Below are 27867 nucleotides of genomic sequence, written 5' to 3'. Positions count from 1 at the left end.
TCTATATTATGGGGAAGGGGGGGGTTCAAATACATGCTTACATTCAAAGTAAAGCTGCCCATAACAGTCATATTACTTTTTGGTTTGTCATCCTTCTTTAATCATGATCATGACTAAAGGATTAAAGAGGGGAAAACAACTTTCAGAAAATTTGACTCCTAAACAACGTCATTTAGAGGATCCAGTGATGTTCAGGAGAAAAAAAGTACACAGAACAAACCCTAAACATTATATAAATATATAACTATTATTTACCACAGAATATGTTGGAGCCTATTTTTTTTAACACCTCCATATATTTTTGCCATTGAAAATTAAAAAGTTTAGACGCAGAGTAACAAATATGGGCATAATAAGGACTACAATATGATGCATAATTTTAGTGGTCTATAACCTTGGAACTCTAACAAACTAATGAGGGCATCAGTGCAATTCATTTTCCTTGCCTGACCATTAACTGACCTTAAAAAGTTAAATGCATGGTATGAATAACACTAACAGCTTGAGAAATGCAATGGAACAGGTTTACACTCACACACACACACACACACCTCACTTTAGCAGCAGCAGCAGCCCTTTTGAATGTGCATTTTTTTTTTTTATTGTTCAAAAGAATAGTTACTAGAACACTTTTTGGAAGAAGGTGCAACTTGTCCAAGATGTGGAATGCAGTAATGGCTTGACTCATACCAGTTCAGCTGCAGTTGTACTGTCCAGCACTGGATCGTCTCCTTTTCTTTGCCTGAAGCTCTTCAAAAAAGGCGTGGATAGCCTCAGGGGTCACCTCCTGTAGTCGCATTGCAAAATACAACGTAGTTTAATTTTATAATTCCCTCTTTATCAGTTGGGGGAAATGCAACTGCAATCCCTCCACAGAATTACAAAATCCACAATATTTCAAAATTACTGACGGCCCATAAAAGTGCCTACCTTCCCCTGGTCAGCCAAATCCCGAAGGAATGCATGTAGCTCATCCTTCATATCATTGAACTCTGGAATAACAAAAATTGCCACACCTTTAAACATTGACCAAAGAGACCGTGGTTCATTGTAGCTTTTAGTTAAAGCATGTAGATTTACATCAGACTATTAAGTAGTAAAAAGTTGTGGATGTCTTACGGTAAATGATCTCAAGTTGTTGGACGCGATCCAGGGAGCTAAAGCAGGACGTGAGCAAGTCTTCCCTCAGCAGCGATTTGCCCTTGTTCTCGTACGCAAGCACAGTGTCCGACTCATCCAGCAAGAACTGAACACCTGCTTCCACATACGCTCTCTACAAGAACATCAATCTCAGTCAGACTGGACTTACTGCATGTTAATTCAGCAAAATGACACTTTGTTTGACACTGTAAAATGTTCATTTAACATATATATGATCCTTTAAAAGAAAGACATGATATTCATGATATATATATGCTTTAAATACAACTCAGTATCAATTCATTTACACTGACATGCCAAAACATGCCAATACCAGTATATAAACCGATTACGAAGTGTCATCCCAGGTGGGGATGGTTAGGAAACCTGCACACCTGTATAAGCTGTGATAAGATGTGTGTTATCTTGTGTGTAAGGGTGGCAAAGTCCGTGTGAATTATCAGAGTTTGAGCGAGGCACGATATTGAGTGCTAGATGGAGAAGTTGTGTGGGCATTTAATATTCCTTGATTTACAGTGTGACGTGCTCAGGGAATACGTCTTAAAAAGCAACTAAAAGGCAAGGTTCTTTAGCCAAAGCAAATATCCTTTGGACACGATACTTGTTCCTGTCCCATAACATCTGGCATATCAGTGTATATTCATTTTACATTGTATACATTTGTTTAAACATACCTTACAATCTGTACATGTGCAAAGTTTGGACCGCCAGCAGTAAGGCCAAAACACTGATCCAACCCTCGGCCTCACCAAGCCTTTGGTTTTAAGATTCTTCAGTTTACACAGTGCAGCTTCAGACTGGCACGCTGAAGAATGCCTCTCCATCTCCTCACGAGTTCTCTTCTGGCTTTCAGTTCTATCTCCATTAGGCAGAGTGGGCTGTTAAGAGAGGAATACATGAAATATTACTCTCATTTACAGGGTTCAGACAGAAATACAAATATTTCAACACTGTTGCGCACCAATTAACCTCCCCTTACAGTCTTCAGTTTAAGGGGTTTGCGCCCTCTGCTGGAGGAAGGGAGGGAAAACTACCATTGTGTGACTGGGAGTTAAGTTTAAGATAAGTGTACACTACTAGTGTGTGTATTATTCAAGCTAGGGTATATCACGGTATTTTCAATATATTTTAACATGTTTAACCGCAACAGACCACATCTTTACTGGAGTCACACATTTTTGTTTTCCCACTCTTACGTTTTTTATACAGCCCTGGCTTGTAGACGGCTCAGCATGTCCCCCATCCCTGCATGGATATGACGACGTTTCCTTCTCAACATTAGGTGTAGTCACATCTTCATTCTCTTTGCTGGTAACTGGAGGAGCTTCAAAAATGCAAAAATACCAATCGCATTTACTGTACAAGCAACACATACAGGATATGAACTCAATCAACTCCAGTCAATGCAGTGATGCAACCTGTCACAATGTCACCTACTTGCAAAGTAAGCAGCATATGTCCATAGGAAGGGAGCTTTATTCATACAGCTCTCACACACCATCTCCAGTAACTCCTCGGAGTCCACTGCTGCACAGCCAAGGTGCTGGAATAGATGAAGGCATCTCATTAGAACATCAGGTTATAATTACACTGCACACAGAAATTATGGATTCACAATAAGGAATTTACAGTCCTACTGAATGCACAAATGCCAACCTTTAAGTGGTACCAGTCTTCACATATAATGCACTGAATCATTTCTTCACCAACCTTTTATGAACAGATAAGACAAATAACACAAAATCAGCAGTCAGATTACTTAATAAAAGTGATTGTACATTTTTCATAAGGGTTAGAAGGGTCCACCAAAATACCTGATCATCCTCATCAGGATAAGGCCGGTCACATGAGCAGTACCGACCAAAGTAGTTGTGGTTATACACGTTCTTGGTATTCTGACTGTCTTTTTTCTGTGGGAACATAAATGATGGCAAATAAATATGCCAGGCTCTGGAAATATTTCTTACATTTTTTCACAGATTTGACATGTTATAGTTTTTCTTGCTGCAAAAAAGTAGATACAAGTATAGCATTGTAAAATATAATATTCATAGCTTACAGGACTGAGTTTGCACTCAAATGTGCCAAAATTCTTATTCCCACAGTCACAGCAAAAGTTTCTGAAAAAAGAAAAAGGGGAAAATCATATATCATAATGGTGAAAAGTGTGCACTAAGCAGGTAATATTACAGCCTTATATATTTATATAATATAAATTAAATATAATTTGTTCTGTGGTGCACTGGCAGTCTATACCTTTTGGTATACAGTTCAAAGATGTCGTGGCCATCGTGACAGTGGTTAGCGCATGCAAGGCAGACTCCAGTTGGTTCCATGCCTTCAGTTCTACATGTATTACAGGCAAACACAGCCTGTCTTTTCATGTATCCCTGAACCACAAAGTAAAAACAGAAGATTATTAAGATGAACTGACTGACTGACATATACATATAAGTCTAATCTAAAATACATTATATTTCCAAAGATTTTAAGAACCCTGCTTATCCAACCATTAAAACCATGGGCATTAATAGAGTATTAGGGGTGTTGTAATTACAGCTTTTACACTACCATTGGAGCTCCTTTGCTCCACAGCAGAGTGCTGGAGCACTTTGACCGCATCTTTTAACCTTAACCTGCCACAGAGCTGCCCACCTCTACAGCCAAGTTTGACTGTCAGGCTCTTCAGTCACCTTCCATAGTCGACTCATCCAGCTTTTGCCACCGGCCTTCTACTACCAACTATATTTAAGCTTACTTGGACTCTGCAATTGTTGCTGCATTGTTATCGTTACTGTTACTAAAAAGTACTTTTAAAACATAGATTGTGGTGCAGTCTCTATACTGAGTAAATGAATCTTGTAATTTTAGTAACTATTAGCAGCATCATGGTTGCTCAAGTAACCAGCAAATGCTGGTCCTGGGACCTACAGACACTCTGTTTATTTAATGAATAAATGTAGCTTTGCAGGAGCGGTAGCAGAAGCACCAAACAGGAAAAATACATCTATCAATTTTAAAGAAAAAAAAAAAAAATCCACAATGTAAAAATAAATTAAATAAAGAAATAAAATAAAAAACACACTGAATGAGAAGAGGTGCCTCCAAGTGACTGGTACTGTATACAGTTCTACAGAAAAATAAAAAAGGAAGCACTTAAAATTGTGAGTTTCTATGATTTTACCAAATTGAAAACCTTTAAAATATAATCAAGAGGAACATGGATGATCACAAGCCATCAAACCAATCTGAACTGCTTTAATTTATGCACCAGGAGTGGCATAAAGTTATCCAAAAGCAGTGTGTAAGACTGGTGGAGGAGAACATGCCTATGCTCTATTTGAGATCTGAAAGCTCTGCATCTTTTTTGTTATTTCAGCCATTTCTCATTTTCTGCAAATAAATGCTCTAAATAACACTGTTTTTGTTTGGAATTTGGAAGAAATGTTGTCCGTAGTTTATAGAATAAAACAGTGTTTTTTACTCAATTTAACTCAAACATATAACTCTAAATAGCAAAACTGATTCAGAAACTAAAGTGATCGCTTATTTTTTTCCAGAGCTGTATAAGTCATAGGTCATAATCATAGTCATAGTCATACAGGTAAGTTAGTGTAAAAAGCATTTTCTCTTCAAAGCTGTAACTTCAGTAGGTTAATGTTTTCTTCCTCCCTCTCACACTGTCTCTCACCTGCTGGTAGGAGCACTGGTCGGGGTCACTGCCAGCCAGCACTGCCAGAGCTTCCCGCAGCTCCTCATCCTCCACATCCACCAGGGACACGGCAGCCACGTTTCCTTCATTATCAGCCATCTTTCAGTGTGCGCACACACACAAACAAAGCCCGTCTAATTCACCACAAACAGAAGGGAGAGAGTTCCATGAACAAAATCACTGTATTCCTCATTCAGCACAGAGACACAGCACAGCAGTGCCTGCTACAAACACCAGCACGAGAAACAACACGTGATTTCCGGTTTGGACCGACGTCAAACTTTTGGCGGGATTTTTTTTGTACTTATTTTTTTATTTAATTTGTTGCTTATTTATTTATAAGACAGTAAATCACAAAATTAATTGCCAGAATTAGAATAAAGATTAATCTTAGTGTTCTGTATTGATACAAAAAAGTCTATATTGTTAAACCTATACTTATTGAATTAGAGTTTAAACTTAAACACAACCTAAATAGTTTTCTGTATTTTAATCAATATCCTAAATTGTATAATTCAACAATTGTATTCAAAATAAAACAAATGCATTGTACAGCACGTCGAATAATAATAATAATAATAATAATAATAATAATAAGAAGAAGAAGAAGAAGAATTGTTTTTATAGATAATTCAATTTTTGTAATTTAATGATTATTAATCTATTAATCTATTAAGCTATTTCACAGCTATTTCATAAATTTTGTTCTAAATTTTAAAAATAAAAGTTCAACAGTTAATTTAAATCTGTTTTAACTACATTATTCTAGCACGCAAGTTACAATTTAATTCATAAGGGCCCAGATCCATTTCTGAATATTAACATAAAATTGAAAAACAAATCAGATAATTTCTGTGAGCAGCTCATTCATTTTTTTCTTAATGTGGACACATGACTGTAAATATTTTAAGGCAACTACAATTTTGTTAAGATAAAATAAATTATCGCCTCTTACCTGTTTCCAGCAGTAAACGAGGCTGAATGGCTGGTGAGGAGGACAGCAGTGAAAGTGCTCGTCAGTGGGCCAAACGCAGAACAATGCACTGCTAGCTAAAGCTCATTATGACGCTGGAAAACAGCCTGTAACGTGTAAAGTCTGGCACAAACCAGAGCCTGAGATCCCTCCACCCACGTACTTTAAAACACTGCAGTGGTACATTTAACTGAGAAGCTGAGTGAAACTAATGGAAAATGTTTTGTTAGAGCTGGGCAGTATCAATGTAGCAATGTATGACGATACGATAAAACATTGTTATATTATCTAGTTCCATCTACAATACATTGTTTTTTACACTTAATATTGTTTTTCCTATATTTACCTTTTAGGGAATCCATAGTCTGTAAAAAGCCATGAAGATAAAATTTGTTTAAAATGGCCAGTGACATTTTAGGGATGAGACTTAAATTATTCGTACTACTTTAATTTATACCAGCTATGTGTGAGAATGTCAGTGGGTTGACTCCAGCATTAGCTGAGTTTACCCACCAAGTCAGCTCACAGTAGCAAAAAATAGCATGTCTGTTTTTCAAAGCCCGTTTGTTGTAGAAAAATGGAAGGTAAGTTGTCTTTACTTCTTTAGGGAAATACTAAATATAATTAAATATAATTAAAGGAGAATCCTGGTAAAGTAGTACTATTTTTTATTTGTTTTTAGCCGTTTAGCTTCATTCATTGAGGGCTGACTCGCGCGCTCCATCTTGCGGTTAACTCTCCATAAACGGGTGGGTGATTAAGAAATTTGCCCTTTTATCCAACACGCATGCGCCTAGCTTACGTTACCGGGGTAACGCCAAGCTTGAAGCTTAGCTAAAACAGCATTAGCCAGCGCACAGGCTAGTTATTATCAGGCGGGTATTTGCAGGCGTTTCTCTGGCATTTCTCTGTAGAAATGGAGGTGACTTTATCCATGGACCCACTCTTTTTAGCGTGGAGCTATTTTAGAAGACGAAAGTTCCAGAAATGTTCGGATATTTGCACAAAGGTGTTGGAAGACAGTCCTTACGACCAGGTTAGTCTAATGCTAAGCTAACGATACACTAGCCGAGAATAGCAGCGTATCGCTGGGTCGATTAGCTAGAGTTAAGCCTATAAACTGGACTGCAGCTGGTTAGCAGAGTTAACGGAGGCATCCTTACGATTACCCCGTTCTGTATCGTTAAATATTGCGTTGTAGTTAGCTAACTAGGTTAGCTATTCAGCAAACATATTAACGCAGAAAGTAGGATACTCTGTTTACCAAGTAAGTTAGCTAACAGTGTAAAATAGTATGTTAGCTAACGTTATATCCTTCACCCAGATATCTAACGTTAGTTACAAAATATATATCACGATATATTTCTTAATTTCGGACCATATGATACAAATCCGATGTCGATATGAACAATATAAAAGCCACCACCCTTGGTGAACCTAATCACTAACCGACAGTTTTCACGATACACAGTATTTATCATATTTTGACACGCAGACAAAATGCATCAGCAGATTCGATATTAAAATACACTTGCATGCACAGTACAGTGATTCTTATTTAATTTTTGCTGCACATCAAACAATTAAACATGATTTTATGCACTCTCTGTCATGAAATGTACAGTTGGGTCAGTTTTCTTTTTTCTTACATTTAATTTCAATAAAATGAATATATTACATTGTATTTGTTGATAATATTGCATATGATATGCTAAGACACACCCCTTATTAGACTTGGTTTTCCATACTAATCTGGTTTTGTTATCAATAGCCCATCCTGGAATAGCAACGCAAATTCTTTCATTCTGTTACTTATATAACTAACTACTTTTCATTTTACTTCTTTTTACACTTTTTTTTTTTTTTTTACCAAGGAACATGATACACCACTCCATATTTCTGAGGTAACAACAACCAACCTACCTTGTAGTTCGGAGTCCAGCACCTTTCCCTGCTCACACCCAAACCTAAACCTAGTAATTAAAAGTTGAAAATTGTATGTATAAGCAAGGATATCACAAAAGTATGCTGGACCAGAACTAAAGAACTGTGTCCTAGTCCCTGTCCTCCAAACACCCCACTCCCCACTGCTACCCAAAGCCTACCTTTAGGTGTAGTAGTCAGACAGACCCCTAGAAAACCCAACCAATCCACCTGTATGAATCACTCCCACTCCGTCCTCGACTCCTAATATAGTAGAAAGGTTTGTGCTCTATAGCAGAGTAAAGAATTTGTGCAGTGTTGTAAGACAATCTGAAACAGTGTTAAACATTTACTGATTACTTGAAGGCGGCTTGGAGTCTGAAGACAAGAGCTGTGACTGAGATGGTGTACATTGATGAGGTGGAAGTGGATCAGGAGGGGATTGCAGAAATAATGTTGGATGAAAGTTCCATTGCTCAGGTGGCACGTGAGTACTATTGAAGTGCTTTTATAAGTGACATTTCCAAAAATACGCATATATATTACTCTGAATTGTTAGCTTTTGTGATTAGTTTAATCAATGGCAAATGCACATGTTATGTTTTTGTCAGGCCCTGGAACATCACTTAGACTCCCTGGAACAAGTCATGGGGGAGGACCTACTCCAGCTGTCAGGTGCGTACATGCTGAACAGATTTCAGTAATACTTTAGTCAGGTTGTGTAAGTTTAGTTGTGTTATTTTATATATTTGTGTGTAGCTCAGAGGCAGAGTCATTAACCCAATAAAAATATAGATCAGTTTGAACAACATATAAATGTTTAATGCATATAGGCTTAAAGACAGAAGTGCCTAGCAGAAAGCAGAATTGAATCATGATTCAATTCTGCCTCACATGAATCATGAAGTAAAGCAGACTGGATGCTATAAATTACTCTGTATTATAGAATTCTATAATTATATTCTCTAAAGAGTGTTAAATATTAAATATTGGATTTGTGAAATGTGTTTTAGGCCAATGACCCAATCAGGACGCCCCATCACAGGATTTGTAAGGCCCAGCACTCAGTCTGGTAGACCAGGGACCATGGAGCAAGCCATCAGAACTCCTCGCACAGCAAACACTGCCCGTCCAGTCACTAGTTCCTCTGGAAGATTTGTCAGATTGGGCACGGTAGGGTATAATAAAGTGTAGATTAAAGGATATTCAGATATTTTATGTTTTGATTTTGACTGTTTTCATCTGCAGTTGCAATTAAATCATACTTTTAGTTGTGATTTTCTGTTCTCTGTTTTTTAGGCTTCCATGCTCACAAATCCAGATGGACCTTTCATAAACTTATCCAGGTTAAATTTGGCAAAGTATTCCCAGAAACCAAATTTATCTAAGGTAAAGTTAACTAAATGTTTAATTAAATAATGAATTTCTTTTTATTATTATTATTATTATTTTTTTTTTACAAAAGATCACATCTATTCATATTTTTTCCTTTAGACCTTATTTGAATACATCTTTCATCATGAAAATGATGTAAAAAATGTAAGTAAGCAGCACTTTTGTTAGCCCATACTTGTTTGGAGTTTGTGTATGTTTTCATTTCTCATTGTAAAACATTTCAGGCATTGGACCTAGCTGCTCTTGCCACTGAGCATGCCCAGTTCAAAGATTGGTGGTGGAAAGTTCAGCTGGGCAAATGTTATTACAGGTATGTAACACTGTTGCAACAATACATTGTTATCATTGACATCTTTATTAAAATGATCATTACTTGCTTAGTGAAGATGTGTATGAACTTGTGTTATGTGAATTTGTAACCTGTTGTGCATTATTGTCTTTCTTTTCAGGCTTGGTTTGTATCGTGAAGCTGAGAAACAGTTTAGATCAGCCCTCAACCACCAAGAATTTGTAGATACATATCTCTACCTGGCAAAGGTATGAAGTTGCCACTTAATTAAATTTAGTTTATTTCACATTAACAAAGTTGAAATACAAAAACAAAATGTTCTCTCCTGTTGCCTGGAATGCAGGTATATCAGCGACTGGATCAGCCCATAACTGCCCTAAACCTCTTCAAACAAGGCCTGGATCATTTCCCAGGAGAGGTGACTTTGCTAACTGGAATCGCTCGGATTCATGAGGTACGTAATAATGATGTAAAAATATTGTTTACCCAATTTTCCTTGTTAACAGGTATGCACATGTTTGTACCAACAAGCAGAGCTATGTTTTAATGATTATTCTCTTCCTGAATACTTATTGTACAAGTTTAGATTAATAAAACATTAAGATGCTTTTGCACCTAGAACATTATTTCATTCTTGCCCAAACATAGTGATTGAAATCTTTATTAACTTCCAGGAGATGAATAACATCACTTCAGCCACAGAGTACTACAAAGATGTCTTAAAGCAGGACAATACACATGTGGAAGCCATTGCCTGCATTGGAAGTAACCATTTTTATACAGACCAACCAGAGATTGCCCTACGCTTCTACAGGTTATCTTTTATTTTTGATGTGGGAATAAAATAATTACTGTAGGAGTTTTTGTGATAACCATAATTATTGCACCTGGTTTGCTCTGTCTGTCTTTCTGCTTTCTTCTCTTTACTCTCTTATATTTGTCTCTGTCTCAGACGCTTGCTGCAGATGGGTGTGTACAACTGCCAGCTGTATAATAACCTGGGCCTGTGCTGCTTTTATGCTCAGCAGTATGACATGACATTGTCATCATTTGAAAGAGCATTAGCTCTGGTTTCCAGTGATGAGGAACAGGCAGACGTCTGGTATAATCTTGGACATGTTGCAGTGGTTAGTTTAATCTTTTGATTCTATTCCTAACACAAACATGGGCTCCCAAGTGTCTCAGCTGTGTCTAAGCGCTGGCCATATAATCAGGAGGTTGCTAGGTTGTTCCATAATAATTCTATGGCTGATTGTTCCAGAAAACATATTTAACACTGTTGATGACTCCCCCTTCCCCCTATAATTCAGCTTAATGCTAGCCATTGAGTACACATGTTAGCTGATATAGCAGAATTGCATAGTTAGCATTTTTCTTAAAGTTAATTTGGCTATCCAATGAGGTTGCGTTAGTCAACATTCTTGCTCATTTGAAATGACTTGTAGTTATAATAAAAATGAATATGTGCAGTTTTGAAGTAAGGTTTCTAAAATATCTTTCATTTACAGGGTATAGGTGACTTGCCTCTGGCCTATCAATGCTTTAAATTAGCTTTGGCTTTCAACAATGATCATGCTGAGGCTTATAACAATTTGGCAGCACTGGAGCTGAGGAAAGGCCGCATTGAGCAGGTAAAATATGCTGTTCATTAGAACGTTGCAACAAAATGCATATAATAGCGTTGTTGTTGTTTTTTTTGTAATGCAATGAATAAATGGTTAAAACAATGTCTTTAACAACAAAACATTCTGAGGCTATTCAAGCCTATTAATTATTTTGAAAGGCTATATTGTTGTGCTGTAAAGTAAGATATGTATGTGTCATTGGACTTCAGCAGTCATGCATTATTTATTTTATTGTTTGAACTGGCACTTTAATTCACATTGTCAGCATCTTGTGTGAAAATTCAAATCTCAAAACTACAGGTGCTCTTTAAAAATGGTTATAATCCTTATTCTGCGTCTATAGGGGCCTAAATTCACTCATTTATCTTGGAGCATTCTGGTACCTTAGAGTGTTCTGTACTTAAGAGTGTTACTCTTCTTTGACTGTACTGTTCCTTCCTTGTCAGAAATTTGGGTTTATTAAAAGACCAAACAAAGATGTTAGCATTTTGCCATGGCGTAATTTTCTGCCACCCTCGCCCACATTGATAATGAACTGTCACGGCCATGCTTGAGATATTCAGATGTGAAAAGTAACATTCTAAGTACAGAGTGTTCTCAGATAAGATAATAAAATTAGACAGTCAGCAAAACAGAATAAACTATTTCAAATGTAGTTTCATTTGTAATATATTTAAATTATGGAATCATTGTCTCACATTCTTTCTTTGTTACAGGCAAAAGCTTTTCTACAGACAGCTGCTACTCTGGCCCCGCATATGTATGAGCCACATTATAACTTTGCTATACTATCGGATAAGGTATGATACAACTCTTCACTTTTAGTTTTGTTAAACTATTAGACAAGGAATGGCTTAAACATTTTGCCCCTATGTAGATGTTTCAGCATCTAGGCACTAATCTTACTATATTAAAAAAAAACAGGGCTTAATGTTTTTTCACTAATCTAAATTTATTGCAGGCTTTCAAATGTTTCCCAATATAATTTATCTACACTGTTTTAGGTCAGAGTTGTTGTATATATTAATTTATTTAATAGTAAAAGCAGAAAATCAATACTTTTCTTCTGATTTTGTGTGTTTGTAAGGTGGGTGATCTTCAGAGTAGCTACATGGCTGCTCAGAAGTCTGAGGATGCCTTTCCTGAGCACGTGGACACGCAGCAGATCCTGAAGAGCCTCAGGCACCACTTTGCTGTACTTTAAAAGAGTAATGGAATAGAAGACCACATTAAACTCATGTTTAGAGATGTTTATAGAGTCTACCTGTTTTTGGTGGTTGTTTTCCTTGTCAGACCAAAGACAGACAATTTAATGGATTAATGTGTTTATGTACACATTTCCGAGAGTAAAATCTTCAACGATTTTTGTACTTCAAGAAAACATTTGAAGTTAGTTTTTACCTTTTTTTTTTTTTTTTTTTAAAGAAAATATTGTGGTATGTGGTCATAATGCCATATAATGGTTATAATTGTTATAAAGGTAAAGCTGTAAAAATTTTTAAATTTTAAACTGTAAAAACTTCATAATGCTAAAATTATATATTGCTTGTATTTTTGTCTTTACGAGCAGTGGCTTATAAGGAAGGATAAGATAAATAAATATTTGTATTATCTTTATCTGTATTTGAATAATATCTGTATTAAAGATGTACCAATGGTTTCTTAGCTAGAAAAGCTCAGTATTAACATATTTGCAAGTGTGGTAAAAAGATGAGTGCATTTGGATCAGGGAAACCTTAAAACATACAAATGTGCATTTCAGTTTATCTGCTGCACTGGAGATCACATTACACATCACATTGTGTCCACAGCAGTAATTGGTAAGGGCTGCTTGCACCCAAATAAAATGTTGCTGTAATTGAAATGCTCTAATACAGGAAAATAGCTCATTTCTGATATAATCAATATTCAGTCTTTTCTATAATAAATATGTTTTTGTTGAGCAAATACACAGCAAGAAATGTAAAATTAACACAGAATTATAAATAAATCGAATCTGAAAGTTCTAGGTACTCTAGTTAAAAAGGCTCTGCATAATACTTCAGCAGTGGCATAAATTAGCACATATATTTATATGAAACATTGATGTTTGTATAAGAGCAAGTAATATGTGTAATTTTATATGGGTGAACAGTACCGGTAATTTCCAGTGCTTTTCTTGAAGAAGAAGTGCTTAAATTTGCCATTCAAAACCTAGCTTATATATATATATTATATTATATTATAATATAAGCCCTTTATTAAAGTAAATCAGTTCTGGTGTAACTGAACCAATCCAGGCATTGAAGACCTAACCTGTATCTCACTTATTTAAAAGCAATATGTCCTCTTAAGTCATACTGCCCCTTTTCATGTATGTACAGATACAAACAATCTTACTGCTTGGAATCTTACCTTGCTATATAATATTAAATATTGACAAAATCTTGTATTTCCCTAACTTAAAATGAAAGTCAATGTAAAAAAAATAATTAAATTCCAAGTCATTTTAGATTAATTTTATTAGTCAATTCATCATAAAAACTGCAAAACAAAAAAATGCTAGATTTACATTATGTAAAAAAAAAGTCAAAAACAGCAAAAATGGAGATAAAATGCTTTGCAGATTGGCGACAAAATATGAATTGCTAATAAAGCTGCAAGTGTGTTTGCAAGCAACCCAGAAATGTGGTACCGTCCCTTAAAGTCTTTCACAAATATTTTTGATTCATCTTTAAAAATACTGCCATTAATTAGGTGAACACGTGATAAAGGTGGATTATTGTGAATTCTATGATGGTTTCATTATTTCCTTTTCACAAATCCATTTGAGTGGGTGTGAACAGGGTACATCATTCCAGGACTGCATTGGGTTAATGGTGGGATACACAGCTGCACAATCCTCAATGCCCATGTCATCATTTGGCTCTCCATCCATCCAGTACCTATTGAAATAAAAAATGTGCTGATGTTTACATTTGCATAATATCATATGAAATCACTCACTGGTTTAAGCTATACCGAGAGATAGCTGCATCTAATATAGGAGTGTGCATGCATTCTTTAAAAAAAAACTGTAATACCCTTCAGTCATAATGGTCCCATTCAGCCATTTCCAGACGCCTTCTGTATGCTCATCCTTCAGTCCCATCCAGAATCCATTTCGATAACTAAATGGTAAATTGTATCTCAGTGCTTTTAAGGTGTCAGTAATGAATTCCTGTGGATAAAAACAAACTAAATAATCAGATTATACACCTCTCCTCAGTCATCCCCAGAATATCCTGTCATTCCTCCAAAATTTCAAGCAAGTCTCGCATCTTCAGCCATGAGCAGCCTTGGCCCAGTGGTTTGGGACCCAAAGGTTCTAGGTTCAGTTCCTTAAAGAGTAATGGGACAGCACCTTCTCCTTCCTCATCATTCTCCTAATTCCAAATGGACATAAAAGCCCTGTGTATATCGGCACTATATGCACCTATAGTGTGTAAGTTCTTAAGAGCTCCAGGTTTAAAATAATTTAGGGTGGACAGACTAATATATGTTTATTAGCTTTATTTTATTATCATATACAGATACGAATCATATTTTTAGGCTATTTATCACTTAATAATTGTTTAAGAAATGCTTTTAGCTCTTATGAATCTCACTCTGCCATGATATTCACATAACTTTAAAATAAATTAAACATAAATAAAATGAAACTACTGTTAATAAATTCAGTATAAAGTCAATATACCAGCTAATTCATGTTTATGGGCTCTCGTTGCTAAGAAAAACATAGTGAGCATCATTCAGAGAGCAACAAAATTATGGAGGTTAGTTCCATATATTGTATTAAAAAAGTAATCCTTGTAGTGGATACTAGGTCTTGCTTGGTTTCAAAATGTAGTGGTTTGTTTAATGGTTTGTAATTGTTTAAAGTTTCTAAAACATTTTATTGGTTGTCGTGTTCTTTACACTTTACTCCAGGATTGCAATGTCTTGCAAATTTAGAAGATGTGTAAACATGTGTAACATCACCTGTTCCTCCTTTGAGTTGATGACAAGTAAATCGGCTTCTTTTTTGGTGCACTCTAACCTGCCTGCACTCCAGGACTTGCGTGGAAGAGTGTCAGACACAGCGAAGAAATAACATGTGCTGTTCATCAGCACCCAGTTAGGTAAACACTGCCCACAGTTGTCTTCTGTTTTAGTAAGACAGGAGGCAAAAAGCAGAAAAGAGAATTTAAGCTAAATGAAGAAAAATGAAGACTGAAGCAAATCCTGTTTTTAACTCTGTATACTGTACACTGACATGCCAAAAGTCACGGGAAAGAAAATTGTATTATTTCACATGATGCTGCACTGACCTGTGGGATATGTGTGTGGGCTTTCCTGCACTGATGATTATTACCACCCACAGTGGATAGCACAATGTGTTCTTTGACGTATTTCTGATAAACACGTGACACTTTAGAGCAGGGAATGTTAAGTGTCCCATGCATCTAAAACCTAATCTATCTAAAATTTAAAATAAATCTAAAATCTATCAGACCGTAGTTATATTCTAATCATTCTTACTGGCAAATAGCAATTGTTCAACCTCACTCACAAGGTAGCACCCCTTACATCTTATACATGTTGTGGAGTTTTATGTGAAATGCTCCGTTTTAAAAGAAAAAACGTTCAGCGGTGGTTATAGGAAACAGATGCCTAAAGAATTGATGTCTCTGATAGCTACAGTACATCAGATTGGTGTTTTTTTAATCCAATTATGGCAGAGAGGAACATGCTGCACTTTGTAAGACAAAATAGCCCCAAGAGGATACACTGTTCCACAGATTTACTAATTTTACTAATATCCATCTTACAAAGAACTACCCAGAAATAGGACACACATATGTTCACTGGTCATTTTGGACAGTAAGTAAATTGTAAATACACAGACATGCCAGACGTCATGAGATAGCAGTATGTTAATTGATCACAAAATGTTACCTCAGGAGATGGCCTGGGAAGCCACCCCCTATATAAGTTGTGAGGTGTTTTCTTGTAAATGATATTGGACACTGGCTTATTGATCTGAGTTTAAGTGAGCCCTAATATTGGGTTGAGCTGATCCTAGGAGTTTAGAGATCTGCTGCTAATGTCTTGATGCCAGATACTTATAGGGCACTTTTTAGAAGTCTTGTGAGATTCATCAAATTGCCAGGTAAATTGTGGCAGCACAAGAGAAATTTACTCAATATTAGCTCTGTGGTAGTAATATTTTTGCTGGTGCAATGCTTACTGAATGGCTAGCATTTTAGCTACAAACTCATCATAACCGAAACTCACCCATATTTGTGAGCTGAGATTTCAGTTTTCTCTTCTCTTCCTGCAGTGCACGATTCTGAGTCTGCAGGTCATTCTTCAGTCTTGTCTGTGTGTTCAGGTCCGACTGAAAAGATTTGATCCGTTTGGCGTCCTCTTGATGCTGATTCTCAAGCACCTTTTTGGACTCAGTCAGGCTTTTGTGCTCTGATTTGAGCTGAGCGAGTTGAGAACTGATCTTTGATGAGTTGAGAGACAAGGTGCTGTGACTGTCATTCACCTTGTTGACTGAGAGAGAAACAGATTAGTAGAGTAGTACACAGGCTTTTCTCAGGACATGCACTGCCTAACCTTCCTAACTTCCTTCTGTGGATTTTGTGATAGACTATTTAGCATTACAATAAATACTCACCCTGAACACCCAGTCCAATAATAATGATGAGAAATACAGCACTCAGTATGCCCAGACTTATAGATGCCAGTCGGTAAGGCCTTGAGAAGGGTCCATCTCTGATGAACCTTGCTGGACAGAAGAATGGGTAAATAACATCTGCTATCAATATGTCCAAATAAAACCCAAACTGTTTAAAATCAGATTTTATGATTTATGTTCTTTACTTGTGATTTTAGCCCACTTAAGTCACTACACAATAGTAAATACACTTGTGTGCTTGTAATCGTGGGATAGCAGTGTGCAAACAGAGGTTGAATGAGGCCTTATAATCTGTGCCAGCAGAATTGGACATTCCATTTCCATAATGATCAACCATTAACACAATGAACGTGACCGGCAGCATCTGGCTATAATTGACTAGAACAGACAAATAACTCAGTGCAGGAGGCCACATTGGATACAATACTAATTCATATCCAATAACTTGTGGTATCCCAGTGTTTATGCGTATTTACATACTACTAAGTGAAATGTATTAACAATCTGTTTTGACAAATATTTAATGTGCTATAAAGTTGTGATCCAAAAATCCAGAGTAAATTTTAGACTTATGTACAAGCTGGTTAAATGTTCCAACTGTGGTATAGCCCTAGACTAAATACGGCTTTGTTTACCTTGTGTGAGAAATCATTAATTAAAAATCAGGTTCAGGCATTACAATAATCTAAAGGGAAGCTGTTAGATCCCATACAGAAGTATAGCTTCTCTTACTTCCCAAAATAATTAAAAGCAGCTTAAGGACATAAACAAATGTCATGAACACACTGATAATTTTTGAACAATTAATGGACAAACAGTGACTTACCATCAGAATAAAGAGGACGTTCATCTGCAATGAAATCATCATAAATGTAAAAGTCATTGTATGTTCTTTTAGACCTCTAAAGCAATTTTTCTAATAATTCAACAGACATTGGTTTACATACCCATGCTCATTCCTCCTAGCGCATGCAGAGCTACCCTCTGTTTGTGCAAACAAGGTCGTTGTACTTACTGGCAGTTGATTGTGGGTGGACTTACGATTGCTGCAGTCATGGTTCATGTGGGGGTGATGGGACCGAAAAAGGCAAACAACTCAGTGCTGATCAGACAAATCTAAATATTTAAATACTGTGCTGCTATATACGCTATGTATAAAAAGCCTTTCTAATCTTTTTAATAAGAGACAATTATGTATATATTTTAGGAAAGAAATGTAGAAATGTAAAGAAAAATGTAAAATATGTAATTGGCCCATGTTTTGACTGCTTTCTTGACCATTTTTTTTTTTTTTATGTCTCAGAGAAAACAATTTCAGAGAGGGGGTTACAGCCTTCATTGTACTGTACCGTGACGTTTTACGTGACAGTGCCGCGAGACAGTGTCACGTGCACCCCCTAGTGGTGCAGGCCAGTTACTGCAGTGGCATGCTGTGTCACAGGACAGTGTACTGTGCTGTGACGTTTTACATGACAGTGCCGCGAGACAGTGTCACGTGCACCCCCTAGTGGTGCACGCCAGTTACTGCAGTGGCATACTTTACATGGTAGTTAATAAATAATGAGTAGTGATTAGTAGTTTAAATAGCACAATAATGTAATAGTATACTATAAATGAATAAGATACATTTGAACTTTTAGAACTCTTAAGAGCAAATGGTCTTGGTCAAATGGTACAGCTGCTATTATAGTATGACTGTCTGAATGAATATCCTATGAACTTCACATATTGTCATGCGATTTAAGCAGCTGATTTAACTCGCAATATTAACAGTCAAAAGCACAGCAGCCGTCCTTGATTTGAAATCAGAAGTAACAGCCTGGCTCAGCTAGGTAAAGAGCCGTTTCCCCTTCACAACACTTTTTTACGCGCTGCAAGTGTAAATAACGCTGTCAGGTCCCACTGTCACTGTCTAACTGCTAAGTAAAGTATGCCACTGCAGTAACTGGCCTGCACCACTAGGGGGTGCACGTGACACTGTCTCGCGGCACTGTCACGTAAAACGTCACAGCACAGTACACTGTCCTGTAACAGAGCATGCCACTGCAGTAACTGGCCTGCACCACTAGGGGGTGCACGTGACACTGTCTCGCGGCACTGTCACGTAAAACGTCACAGCACAGTACACTGTCCCGTGACACAGCATGCCACTGCAGTAACTGGCCTGCACCACTAGGGGGTGCACGTGACACTGTCTCGCGGCACTGTCACGTAAAACGTCAAAGCACAGTACACTGTCCCGTGACACAGCATGCCACTGCAGTAACTGGCCTGCACCACTAGGGGGTGCACGTGACACTGTCTCGCGGCACTGTCACGTAAAACGTCACGGTACAGTAGGTGACGCTATCTCATAAAGACAAGATTAAAATACCAAGAGCAGATCTGTCCTCAAGGATAAATATGCTACTTAGAAGAGTCTAAAGTATAAAACATATTCTGGTTTGTTTAACACTTTTTATTTACATAATAATTCTGCATGTGTTGCTGTATAGTTTTAATGCCTCTAATGCCTTTATTATAAATTTACAATGAAAAAAAAACATACCCTTATAATACACAGAACATTGAATAAGAAGATGTGTGTCCAAACTTTTTGACTGGTACCTAGGCTTCCTCAAGCAAGTGTGAGGTCAGTATTATTTTTGTATGTGTGAGTGCATATATTCTTCTATTTCTGGAATACTTGTTGAAGTTGTTAATGTGAACTAATACTGCTCTTCTAACAACACGTGTTTGGTTTAATTTATATTATCTATGAACAATAATAAATCACTTCTATTCTTCGTAGTATTTTCCCATCTAGTAAACTCGTGTGCGATTTGGGACACATGCGAAGTGTCTGTTAGGTAATCGGACGCGGCCAGAATATGAACTCGGTAGCCCCGCCCACTCAGAACAACAAACATTCGGCATTCAAAATAACCTGCGATTTACTCGTTAAATATTTTTTTTACAATAAAAATATATAATATTGACTCGGACATCATTGAGTACCCGTTTTTAAGGTAGAGGCTTGTCACTAAAAATATATATTTTTATTTTTACCAAAAAAAAAAGAAAATATGCGAGTGACGTCACGCCGTGGTCCGTTGGAAGGCGTGTTGGCGGATATTTTTGAAAAGGACGGAGGAAGGAGAGCCGCACCGAAAACTGGATAGTGTTACTAAAATAAGGTATTTTTGAGGAGATTTAGCGCACCCTGAGCGAAAAACGAATGCATGAGGCGGAGGAATGCGAGAAATGCTGTAAATGTTTTGTTTTATGTTCGATTTTAGTCGTCTCTGTTCTTCCTAACGGCAGTGTTAACTCAGCTAGCGCTAGCTAGCTAACCCATACTCCCTGTTGTCTGGGCTGCTGAAGCTTAGCTTGCGTTATGTAGCTAGCAATTGTGTGGAGCTGATTAACCTAAACTCAGCGCTACAGTTACTTAAAACTGTTTAGACCATATATAGTTATTTTTGTATGATTATACTCACTGTCTCTCTTTAATGTTATACGTAACGTTACATTAACCAGTGCTTCACATGCTTTAATTTCTCACATAAGTTAACGTTAACGTTAAATTGCCTCTCGTGAGTTATCTAACTTTAAATGGCTAAACTAGTTTGTAGGTCATTGTAAGGTAAGGTGGGGGCAATTCAAAAAGATATCGATATCAGTAGGGGTGGGCAATATTATATCGTATACAATATATCGTGACACAGATATATCGTGATATTAAAAGTCCATATCGTGATAATAGGGCTGTTCTGTCTTAAAATTAGTCTATTATTCACTGCGAAGCTTTATATATAATTATTGTATAATTGTTTTAGTTTGCAGTTTATATGCATGCACTAAATATTCTGCAATATTTTTTGCTGCATTATATTATTGTATGCTGTATTTTTTATTTTGCATTATATATATAATATTTTGCACATTATGTTTATGCTGTTATACTCTTATACTATATTCCTGAAATCAGTCAATTATTTTTCTGTTTTCCTATATCGCCAAGTATATCGTTATCGCAAAAATACCCTGAAATATCGTGATATTATTTTAGAGCCGTATCACCTACCCCCAATCCTCAGTACTGCATATCGACCGCAATTACGACATATATTGTAATATAATTAACTAGTTAACATTAACTTGATCGCTCAGCTCTAGGTTGCATATGGTCTGTAACAAAATTGTGTTGACATATAGTCACAATATTTTCTTTTTGTGCTACTTTAAATCAACCTATTATGTTACTAGTAAATAACATATGGTAAAGTTAGCTGGATATCCTACTTTTCAGTACACTTGGTCGTGGTAAGGAGGGAGCAATTCAAGAAGATATTGATATCCTCAGTAGTGCATAGCGACCGAAATTAAGAAATATATTGTGATATAACTAACCAACTAGTTAACTCCATTTTTGCTATATCGTTCAGCCCTAAGGAGCATATGGTCTGTATTAAGATTGTGTTGACATTTATTCACAATTTTGTTTTTTTTCCCTAATTTAACAATTCAAAGAAGCAATTAAGCGCTTACCATCTACATAGATTTACTCCAACTAGAACCGTTTGAAATGTTTCTATTTTTGCATTAGAGCTGGACAATATATTGCTTTCCTCAGTACTGTGCGTCTACCAAAATTAAGCAAAATTTTATTGCGTTAATTAGATTTTTGACATATCTTCCAGCCCTAAATTGTATATGTTTTTTAACAGGATTGTGTTGACATTTAGTCACAATATTTTATTTTTGTCCTGATTTAAATGAACCTATTACGTAATTTTCATCATCTTAATCACTCACTGATTTGATACCCTGTATGTTTTTACAATTATTTACTAAGGTTACTTATTAAGATAATGTTACTAAATAACATGATAGCTGGATATCCTACTTTTGGATACACCATCCACAAGGCCTTCACCTAGGACTCTCATGAAACTTACATTATCGACTTAGTGTACAATAAATCGAGGTGAAGTCAATAATATTTAATAGTAGTGATATTGTCTGTTGTGTTTGTTTCTTTAAATATATAAGAATAAACAGTATTTTAGCCAGGCATGCAGGGACCAACGCTTAGAATTGTATCGTATCAATCGAAACTGAGAAATATATTGTGATATAGATTTTTGACAAGTTGCAAATGCTTCATAAGAAACTTGTGTTGACATTATTCCCTCAGTGATTTGATAGGGACTATCAAGTTTTACTGTTTACTACTACATTTAAAATGATACCTTGCTCATTTTTTAGAGTCAACAATGAGTCGAAGACCTAGCCGAAGATTTTCAGAGATGCCTTTGCGTGTAACAGATGGCAGAATGAGTATGGTGAATGCGACGCCACAGAAGTATGTCTGTTTGTTACATTGCACTATATTCATGCCTGAAATCTTTCGATGGCATTATTGCAGTGTCTAGACTTTTTTTAATTTATGTGCCTCACATGACTTTATTTATAACACTGGCAGCAAAGACAACGTATTTGGAAAGCTGAACATCCCAAAACCTCAGTCTGGTACATCAGAAAGGAGAACCAGCTTTTTTGGAAAGTGAGTATGTCTGTTTTCAAACATTATAGCAATGTGTTTGCTTTAATATATATTTATATATTTGAGTTCTCGTGCTTGAATATGTTAGACTGATTCTTGATGTCTCCAAAACATGTAGTGTAATTACTCAGCCACTTGCTAGGTTTCTTATAGAAAAAATATAGATATTGAAAGTAATAACTAAAAGTTTGACCTAAACATTGTATTTCTTATGCTGTGACAATCTTGCACTCATTTGTCCACAGAGGTGCTGGTGGTGGGGGCCAGAGGAACAGCTTGTTTGGCTCATATGGAGGCACAGAAAAGATTAAGGATCCAAGACCACTTCATGACAAAACATTTGTCCAACAGTGTATCAAACAGCTTTGTGAGGTAAGCTAAATATGAATTATCTCATGATGCTGAAAATAGAGTCATGACATGCTCAATGGACTGAATTTCCTTCTGTGTAGTTCCTAGGAGATAATGGATTCCCTGGTACCATCACAGTAAAAGCTCTCCAGTCACCTTCTACAAAAGAGTTCCTGAAGATATTTGAGTTCATCTACAGTTTGCTGGACCCAACCTTTCAGTTGCCTACTACCAAGATTGAAGAGGAGATTCCAAGAATGTTCAAAGACTTAGGGTAAAAAATAGTTGTTGTGGATTGTAAATGTCAGGTTACTGTTCATTGTTTATGGTAGCAGTTGATCTGTGAATTTAAACAGGGCTTGTTTTTTTCTTCTGTATCAGGTACCCATTTGCATTGTCAAAAAGCTCCATGTACTCGATTGGGGCTCCACATACCTGGCCTCAGGCTCTAGGTGCACTCATTTGGCTCATTGATGCAGTTAAAGTAAGTTGAGTTAAAATTCTTCTTTTTTCTGATTTAGAGCTTGGATCTTTTTAATTGTACAGTGTACAGAAATCTAATTTTAAACTTGGTTTTGCAGATCTTCAACAGTATAAAAGGTCAGAATCTGCTGTTTGCAGACTTCTCAGATGGAACCACCGAGCTAGAGGAGGGAGTTGAGTATAATAAGGTACTGTTTACATACTTTCAGCGAATACTGCTTGTGAAGTTCAGGACCGTATTTAATACTTCAGTTCATTGACCCATCCAGTCCATTTTAAATAATGTTTGTCTAAACTGTCTACAGCTGTTCTTAGACTACTGCTCTAAGACCTACAACAAGTTCATGCAGGGAGCAGATACCTTTGAAGATGAGGATTTGGAGTATCTCAGTCATCTGAGTGAGCAAATCAAATGATTTTATACATTTATTTGTGATAAGGCCATGAAGCATGTTTAAAAAATAGTGTAGTATTTTACTGTTAATTATACACAGAAAAATAAGTTATTTTTAAGATGGTTTGATACATTCTGTATAAAACACTGTTATTTCCCAAACCACTAAGTATTGTTTACTGTAAATAGATAATTCTATGTAATTTGATAATATGGATGGAATTATGATTACAGAGAGGTTGTACAATGTGGATGAAGCCCTACTAGAGTCCCAGCATGAAAAATACAGGATTTTGATGGAAGAGGTTGAGAGACTGGAGAAAGAGAGCCATACTGTAAGTATAAATGTTTGTGCTAAAATATATGAATGTTATACTCAAAGCTTGAGGCCCCCAACATGGCAATCTGAACAGTCAGATCGTGATTTATAACATTTTTCAAAATATATTTTTTTGGTATTTTATTCTTTTCCATGCACTAATTTACAGCATAAAAACTGAAGAAACTGGTGTGTTCATTTTTTTCCTTCTTGACATTGTGTTTTGTTTGTGCATGTGTGCACAGGACAGGCTAATGGCACAGAGGACTGATAAGCTGAGGTTGCAGACTGATCTGCAGAAATTACAAAGCTACCGTACACACATGGAGGCATTTAAAAGTCACCTGGAGAATAAGGTTGCTGGGCTGACTGAAGAGATGGAGGCTGCTGGTAAAGTATTTTTTTAGTATTCTTTATAGAGAGCTTTGGATTTTTTTATTTATTGCTGTACATGTTACAGCAATAAATCTGTGCCAGACGGCAGTAGTAGAATACACTTGATGCCTCTGTAATGTGAATAAATTTGATTTCACTCAGACTAAATAAGTATGTGTTGTGTGTATGTGTGTAGACCTTCAGCTAGAGAGTCTGAAGCAGGAGAAGGGCAGACTGCAGCATATTCTAGAGAATCAGAAGTTCACCCCAGCCGATATTGAACGGATCAACAGGGAGCGGAATGAACTACAGCAGACCGTCAGCAGCCTGAGCCGTAGTCTAGAAGAAGCCCAGCAGCTGGCATGGAATGAAGAAATCACCCTGGTTAAAACCAAGGAGAGAGTAAGCAGACATTATATTGACATAGTTTTAATCACCTTTAGATCACTTCTTTTTAACTATGTGGATTACATTAGTTGCCTAATTTACATCTGCATAACACACAGTTTGTAAGTCTAGTATAAACAGGTTCACAAAAGTTTCACATCCATTCACAAACATGTATATAATGTATGGCATTGTTAATCTATCATAAAGCAGTATTTTTCAAAAAAATTATGATCTTTTTCTTTTTTTAAGTGAATGTATCATGGTTGATACATTTGTATACAAAAAATTAAGCACACTTGTTTTTTAAACTGAGAAGCATTAAACAACGCCTTGTTTGGATACCTTAGAGAGTCAGTACATCGTTCAGTTATTGAAGTTTTTTTTTTTTTTTTTTTTTTTTCTTCAGATCTAGCATTCATAGTTAAAAAAAAATCCCCAAAGGATGCCCACACTTTGAATAAATCTGTTTCCAGGGTAGGATTATAAGTCTTTTGAAGGAATTAAATTATCACTTCCTGGCTTTTTCCCCCCTAAAGGCAGAGGTCAAGTTGGCAGAGTACCACAAACTGGCACGAATGCTTAAGCTCATCCCTCAGTCTGCAGAGAATGCCTGTGGCCATGACTTTGAGATCAAAACAGTCAGTGACTATGGTCCCACCACTGCTACTCTGATCCGAACACAGATACAGGTACAAGATTCAAGTTCACTGTTGCCAAAAAAAAGTACAATGTTAAAAATGAGTTTCTTCCTGCTAAGTGAGCTGTTTTTATTGTTGTCTGTTAAGAATCCTCTCAAAAACATGCTTGTGGATGTAGAAGAGGAGTTCAGCAGAATGACCAATATGAAACTTAGCCTGGAGGAGACAGTGGAGCAGGTGGGAACTTTCTTAAACTAATCCCTCTTTAGCTACAAAATGTTTCACAGGGTGGCCCAGATGAATACTTTTTTACTTCTTCATACATCTTGTTTCAGGTGAATTCCAACATTTCTGAGAAGATGAATGACATAAAGCAGATAAAGGAGCAGATTCGTAGACTGGATCAACAACTGGAGAATGACATGCAGGTATGTCAACAAGAACTAGGTGTTAACTAATTACTCTCTAATTAATCTCTTGACTCAAATAACCCACACAGCTAAGAGAGAGTGTATATTAGCCTACATATTATTGCTCTCCAAAAATAATCTCCAAGGGAAAATGTTCTTGATTTTTTGTGTAATGTTAAGACATTTTACACTGAGGTGCCATATGACATGAGAGCTAGAATTGTGTCCAATGACTTGTCATTTCAAGTGGAAGCTAAAGAACACTGCATTGACCTGTGCATATGTGTATTGGGTCTCTGGCATTGAATACTGCATATGATTTTTGCCAGTCTGTTTATTTGGACAATTGTAGCCAGAGGAACTGAGCAATATTAAATACATACACAACTTTGAAAATTAGTTCCTCCCACTCACAATATACCACCTAATTTAGACAGGTCAAGATGGTCGGCTAAGCTATCCCATGACTTTTGGCATTTCTTTGTAGTCAGTGTTAGTGTTGGTAATGGTCTAAAACATTTACACAATCTTAAAGATAGTTGCCATGTTCAAATAATATAAAGTGGGGGATAATGAGACTACTGCAGGATTTTCTGTTTAAAGTTTTTTGTGTGTGTGGACATTTATGTATTACCAGGCTGTTGCTGTGTTGTAATATGATAACAAGCAATTTTTCTTGATTTTGAGTAGGAGCTCGCTCAGGAAGAGGAAAAGTGGGCAGCAGATGTAGACGGCGCTGAAAGAAACAAAAAGCTTCTGGAAAAGAAGGTTATGGATGGCTATGAAGAGGCTGAAGAGCATCTTAAAGCAGCCCAACAACAGTAAGTTCATGCATAACCTCTGTCCATCACTTGTTTTTATCTCAACACAGTTTTCTCTGGTCGAAAGTGTAGGAACTAATCAGCCTTTCAATTGTTGTGGTCTCTCAGATACCACCTTGTGCTTCAGGAGACCAAAGAGGAGAGCCGGTTGGTAGCAAACAATTTGACTCATGTCTTCACCGCTGCAGTTAACCACTTGGGTATAGTTGAGGTAAGAAGGGACTGTGAAACTAAATAACTTACTTAGGCTCAGTTTAACAGACAGAGATTAAGCCTGATTTTGGAGTATACAGCATTTTGAATTGTGTTTTTTCATTGAAAGGTTGCTTTATTGTAAAAGCCTAGACTTAAGATTATCGTTTACAATATCATAGCATGTAGTCAGTAAGTATTTGTGTGATATTCTTATAAATCTATGCGAAGGTTTGTAAAAAGCCCAACTGTGGCTTTTGTTAACCTTAACTGTTTTTGCGCAGTTAAAGAAGTTGTAGCGAAATGTAGTAGTAGTGAATAGTGAAGATGCCTACAAAAATTTGAAGGCCAGGGATAAGTTCTATTAAAAGTCCAGGAGTGAGTGGTGAGTAAAATATTTTGTGTGTTTGTCTTTCAGAAACAATGTAATGACCAACTTAAAAGGATGGACAAGGTTAATGAAATTATCCGTGAAGACCAAGCAGACCTGCAACAGCTGAAGGAGATGATAGAAAACTTTGTATCTAGAGCAAACAGCCTTGAATGACTGAAGGGGAAACCAGTTTGTAAATAGTTTTGCACTCTTATTACTAATGTTAAGACTTTTCTTCTTTCTACTCTTTACTCTTTGTACACTGTTTATTAAAATGTGTTCTGTTTTATATGTTGCTGTTGTAATAAACCTATTTTAAGATTTTCTTTTATTAAATATGCATATTGTCAGTTATTTATGCTTTATAAGTGTGGTTGCTAAAATAAGAAAAGTCTAAAAATAATGTCAATACTGAAGGCTGTTTAAAAATGCCTGTGTTAGATTTTGTGTGGTTGGAATCGCCTTTAGTTTTGATTGCAGCACACATTCACTGTAGCATTATTTCGATAAGCTTTTGCAATGTTTTATTTCAATCCAGTGTTGCATTAACTTTTCACTAAGATCTTGCATTGATTATGGTAGAGTCTGATTGCTGCACAAAGCCTTCTCCAGCACATCCCAAAGATTCTCAATGTAGTTAAGATCTGGATTCTGTGGTGAACAATCCCTGTGTGAAAATGATGATCTCATGCTCTCTTAACCACTCTTTCATAATTCCAGCCTGATGAATCCTGGCATTGTCATCTTGGAATATGCCCGTGCCATCAGGGGAAAAAAAAACATTGAGGTAG

At 36.5% G+C, this 27867-nt stretch overlaps 4 protein-coding genes across 9 annotated transcripts; 2 read left to right on the top strand and 2 right to left on the bottom strand.

Annotated features, from left to right (window-relative positions):
• Nucleotides 1-10: 10 nt before the first annotated feature.
• On the bottom strand, nt 11-7794 carry LOC103039744 (putative E3 ubiquitin-protein ligase UBR7). 4 transcript variants are annotated; one of them, XM_022673099.2, is made up of 13 exons: nt 6193-6345; nt 5829-6054; nt 4853-5007; nt 3418-3551; nt 3221-3281; nt 2976-3071; nt 2818-2871; nt 2599-2704; nt 2358-2485; nt 1836-2039; nt 1120-1273; nt 931-992; nt 11-787 (listed from the first exon to the last, which is right to left on the bottom strand). In XM_022673099.2, exons 3-13 carry the CDS (start codon nt 4970-4972, stop codon nt 695-697), a joined length of 1212 nt encoding a protein of 403 aa, XP_022528820.2. In that variant the 5' UTR covers nt 4973-5007; nt 5829-6054; nt 6193-6345; the 3' UTR covers nt 11-694. The 4 variants fall into 4 exon arrangements, with proteins under 4 accessions (XP_022528820.2, XP_049319642.1, XP_007257430.3 ...); XM_049463685.1 differs by lacking the exons at nt 5829-6054; nt 6193-6345 and adding an exon at nt 7770-7794; XM_007257368.4 differs by having other exon boundaries at nt 5829-6345.
• Nucleotides 6628-12339, top strand: ttc8 (tetratricopeptide repeat domain 8). Of its 2 annotated transcripts, XM_007257365.4 has the most exons (15): nt 6628-6882; nt 7721-7750; nt 8136-8256; nt 8381-8444; nt 8783-8942; nt 9069-9158; nt 9264-9308; nt 9389-9474; nt 9614-9701; nt 9797-9907; nt 10128-10267; nt 10406-10580; nt 10962-11084; nt 11795-11878; nt 12166-12339. In XM_007257365.4, exons 1-15 carry the CDS (start codon nt 6763-6765, stop codon nt 12280-12282), a joined length of 1554 nt encoding a protein of 517 aa, XP_007257427.3. In that variant the 5' UTR covers nt 6628-6762; the 3' UTR covers nt 12283-12339. The 2 variants fall into 2 exon arrangements, with proteins under 2 accessions (XP_007257427.3, XP_007257428.3); XM_007257366.4 differs by lacking the exon at nt 7721-7750 and having other exon boundaries at nt 6631-6882.
• A 1222-nt stretch (nt 12340-13561) lies between these two features.
• On the bottom strand, nt 13562-17807 carry LOC103037016 (hepatic lectin). Its single transcript, XM_007257357.4, has 7 exons — nt 17730-17807; nt 17609-17632; nt 16762-16872; nt 16374-16637; nt 15078-15241; nt 14141-14277; nt 13562-14002 (listed from the first exon to the last, which is right to left on the bottom strand). The coding sequence occupies exons 1-7, from the start codon at nt 17737-17739 to the stop codon at nt 13849-13851; spliced, it is 864 nt and encodes a 287-aa protein (XP_007257419.2). The 5' UTR covers nt 17740-17807; the 3' UTR covers nt 13562-13848.
• A 1997-nt stretch (nt 17808-19804) lies between these two features.
• Nucleotides 19805-27412, top strand: ndc80 (NDC80 kinetochore complex component). 2 transcript variants are annotated; one of them, XM_007257358.4, is made up of 17 exons: nt 19805-19958; nt 22033-22129; nt 22250-22330; nt 22576-22702; nt 22783-22955; nt 23063-23165; nt 23263-23352; nt 23470-23563; nt 23793-23893; nt 24123-24267; nt 24449-24654; nt 25179-25331; nt 25428-25517; nt 25616-25708; nt 26381-26511; nt 26620-26722; nt 27122-27412. In XM_007257358.4, the coding sequence occupies exons 2-17, from the start codon at nt 22041-22043 to the stop codon at nt 27248-27250; spliced, it is 1908 nt and encodes a 635-aa protein (XP_007257420.1). In that variant the 5' UTR covers nt 19805-19958; nt 22033-22040; the 3' UTR covers nt 27251-27412. The 2 variants fall into 2 exon arrangements, with proteins under 2 accessions (XP_007257420.1, XP_007257421.1); XM_007257359.4 differs by lacking the exon at nt 19805-19958 and adding an exon at nt 19966-20030.
• The last annotated feature ends 455 nt before the right edge of the window (nt 27413-27867 follow it).

This window comes from Astyanax mexicanus, chromosome 14 (assembly GCF_023375975.1).
Source record: "Astyanax mexicanus isolate ESR-SI-001 chromosome 14, AstMex3_surface, whole genome shotgun sequence".
NCBI classification, from domain to species: Eukaryota; Metazoa; Chordata; class Actinopteri; order Characiformes; family Acestrorhamphidae; genus Astyanax; species Astyanax mexicanus.
The sequence above is the reverse complement of the archived record's forward strand: the minus strand, read 5'-3'. Positions and strand labels throughout refer to the sequence as shown.

Bases quoted from the DNA above. Each gene is read 5' to 3' on its own strand.
- LOC103039744 (XM_049463685.1), bottom strand. From the start codon at position 4,972: ATGGCTGATAATGAAGGAAACGTGGCTGCCGTGTCCCTGGTGGATGTG. The intron at 2,486-2,598 runs GTAGGTGACATT...GCATTTTTGAAG, and splicing joins ATATGCTGCTTACTTTGCAA to CTCCTCCAGTTACCAGCAAA. The intron at 993-1,119 runs GTAAGACATCCA...TTGTTATTCCAG, and splicing joins ACAACTTGAGATCATTTACC to AGTTCAATGATATGAAGGAT.
- ttc8 (XM_007257365.4), top strand. From the start codon at position 6,763: ATGGAGGTGACTTTATCCATGGACCCACTCTTTTTAGCGTGGAGCTAT. The intron at 8,445-8,782 runs GTGCGTACATGC...AATGTGTTTTAG, and splicing joins GGACCTACTCCAGCTGTCAG to GCCAATGACCCAATCAGGAC. The intron at 9,908-10,127 runs GTACGTAATAAT...ATTAACTTCCAG, and splicing joins GAATCGCTCGGATTCATGAG to GAGATGAATAACATCACTTC.
- LOC103037016 (XM_007257357.4), bottom strand. The intron at 16,638-16,761 runs GTGAGTATTTAT...TTTCTCTCTCAG, and splicing joins TATTGGACTGGGTGTTCAGG to TCAACAAGGTGAATGACAGT. The intron at 14,003-14,140 runs GTATTACAGTTT...TTATTTCAATAG, and splicing joins GGGACCATTATGACTGAAGG to GTACTGGATGGATGGAGAGC.
- ndc80 (XM_007257358.4), top strand. From the start codon at position 22,041: ATGAGTCGAAGACCTAGCCGAAGATTTTCAGAGATGCCTTTGCGTGTA. The intron at 23,564-23,792 runs GTGAGCAAATCA...TTATGATTACAG, and splicing joins GGAGTATCTCAGTCATCTGA to AGAGGTTGTACAATGTGGAT. The intron at 26,512-26,619 runs GTAAGTTCATGC...GTGGTCTCTCAG, and splicing joins CTTAAAGCAGCCCAACAACA to ATACCACCTTGTGCTTCAGG.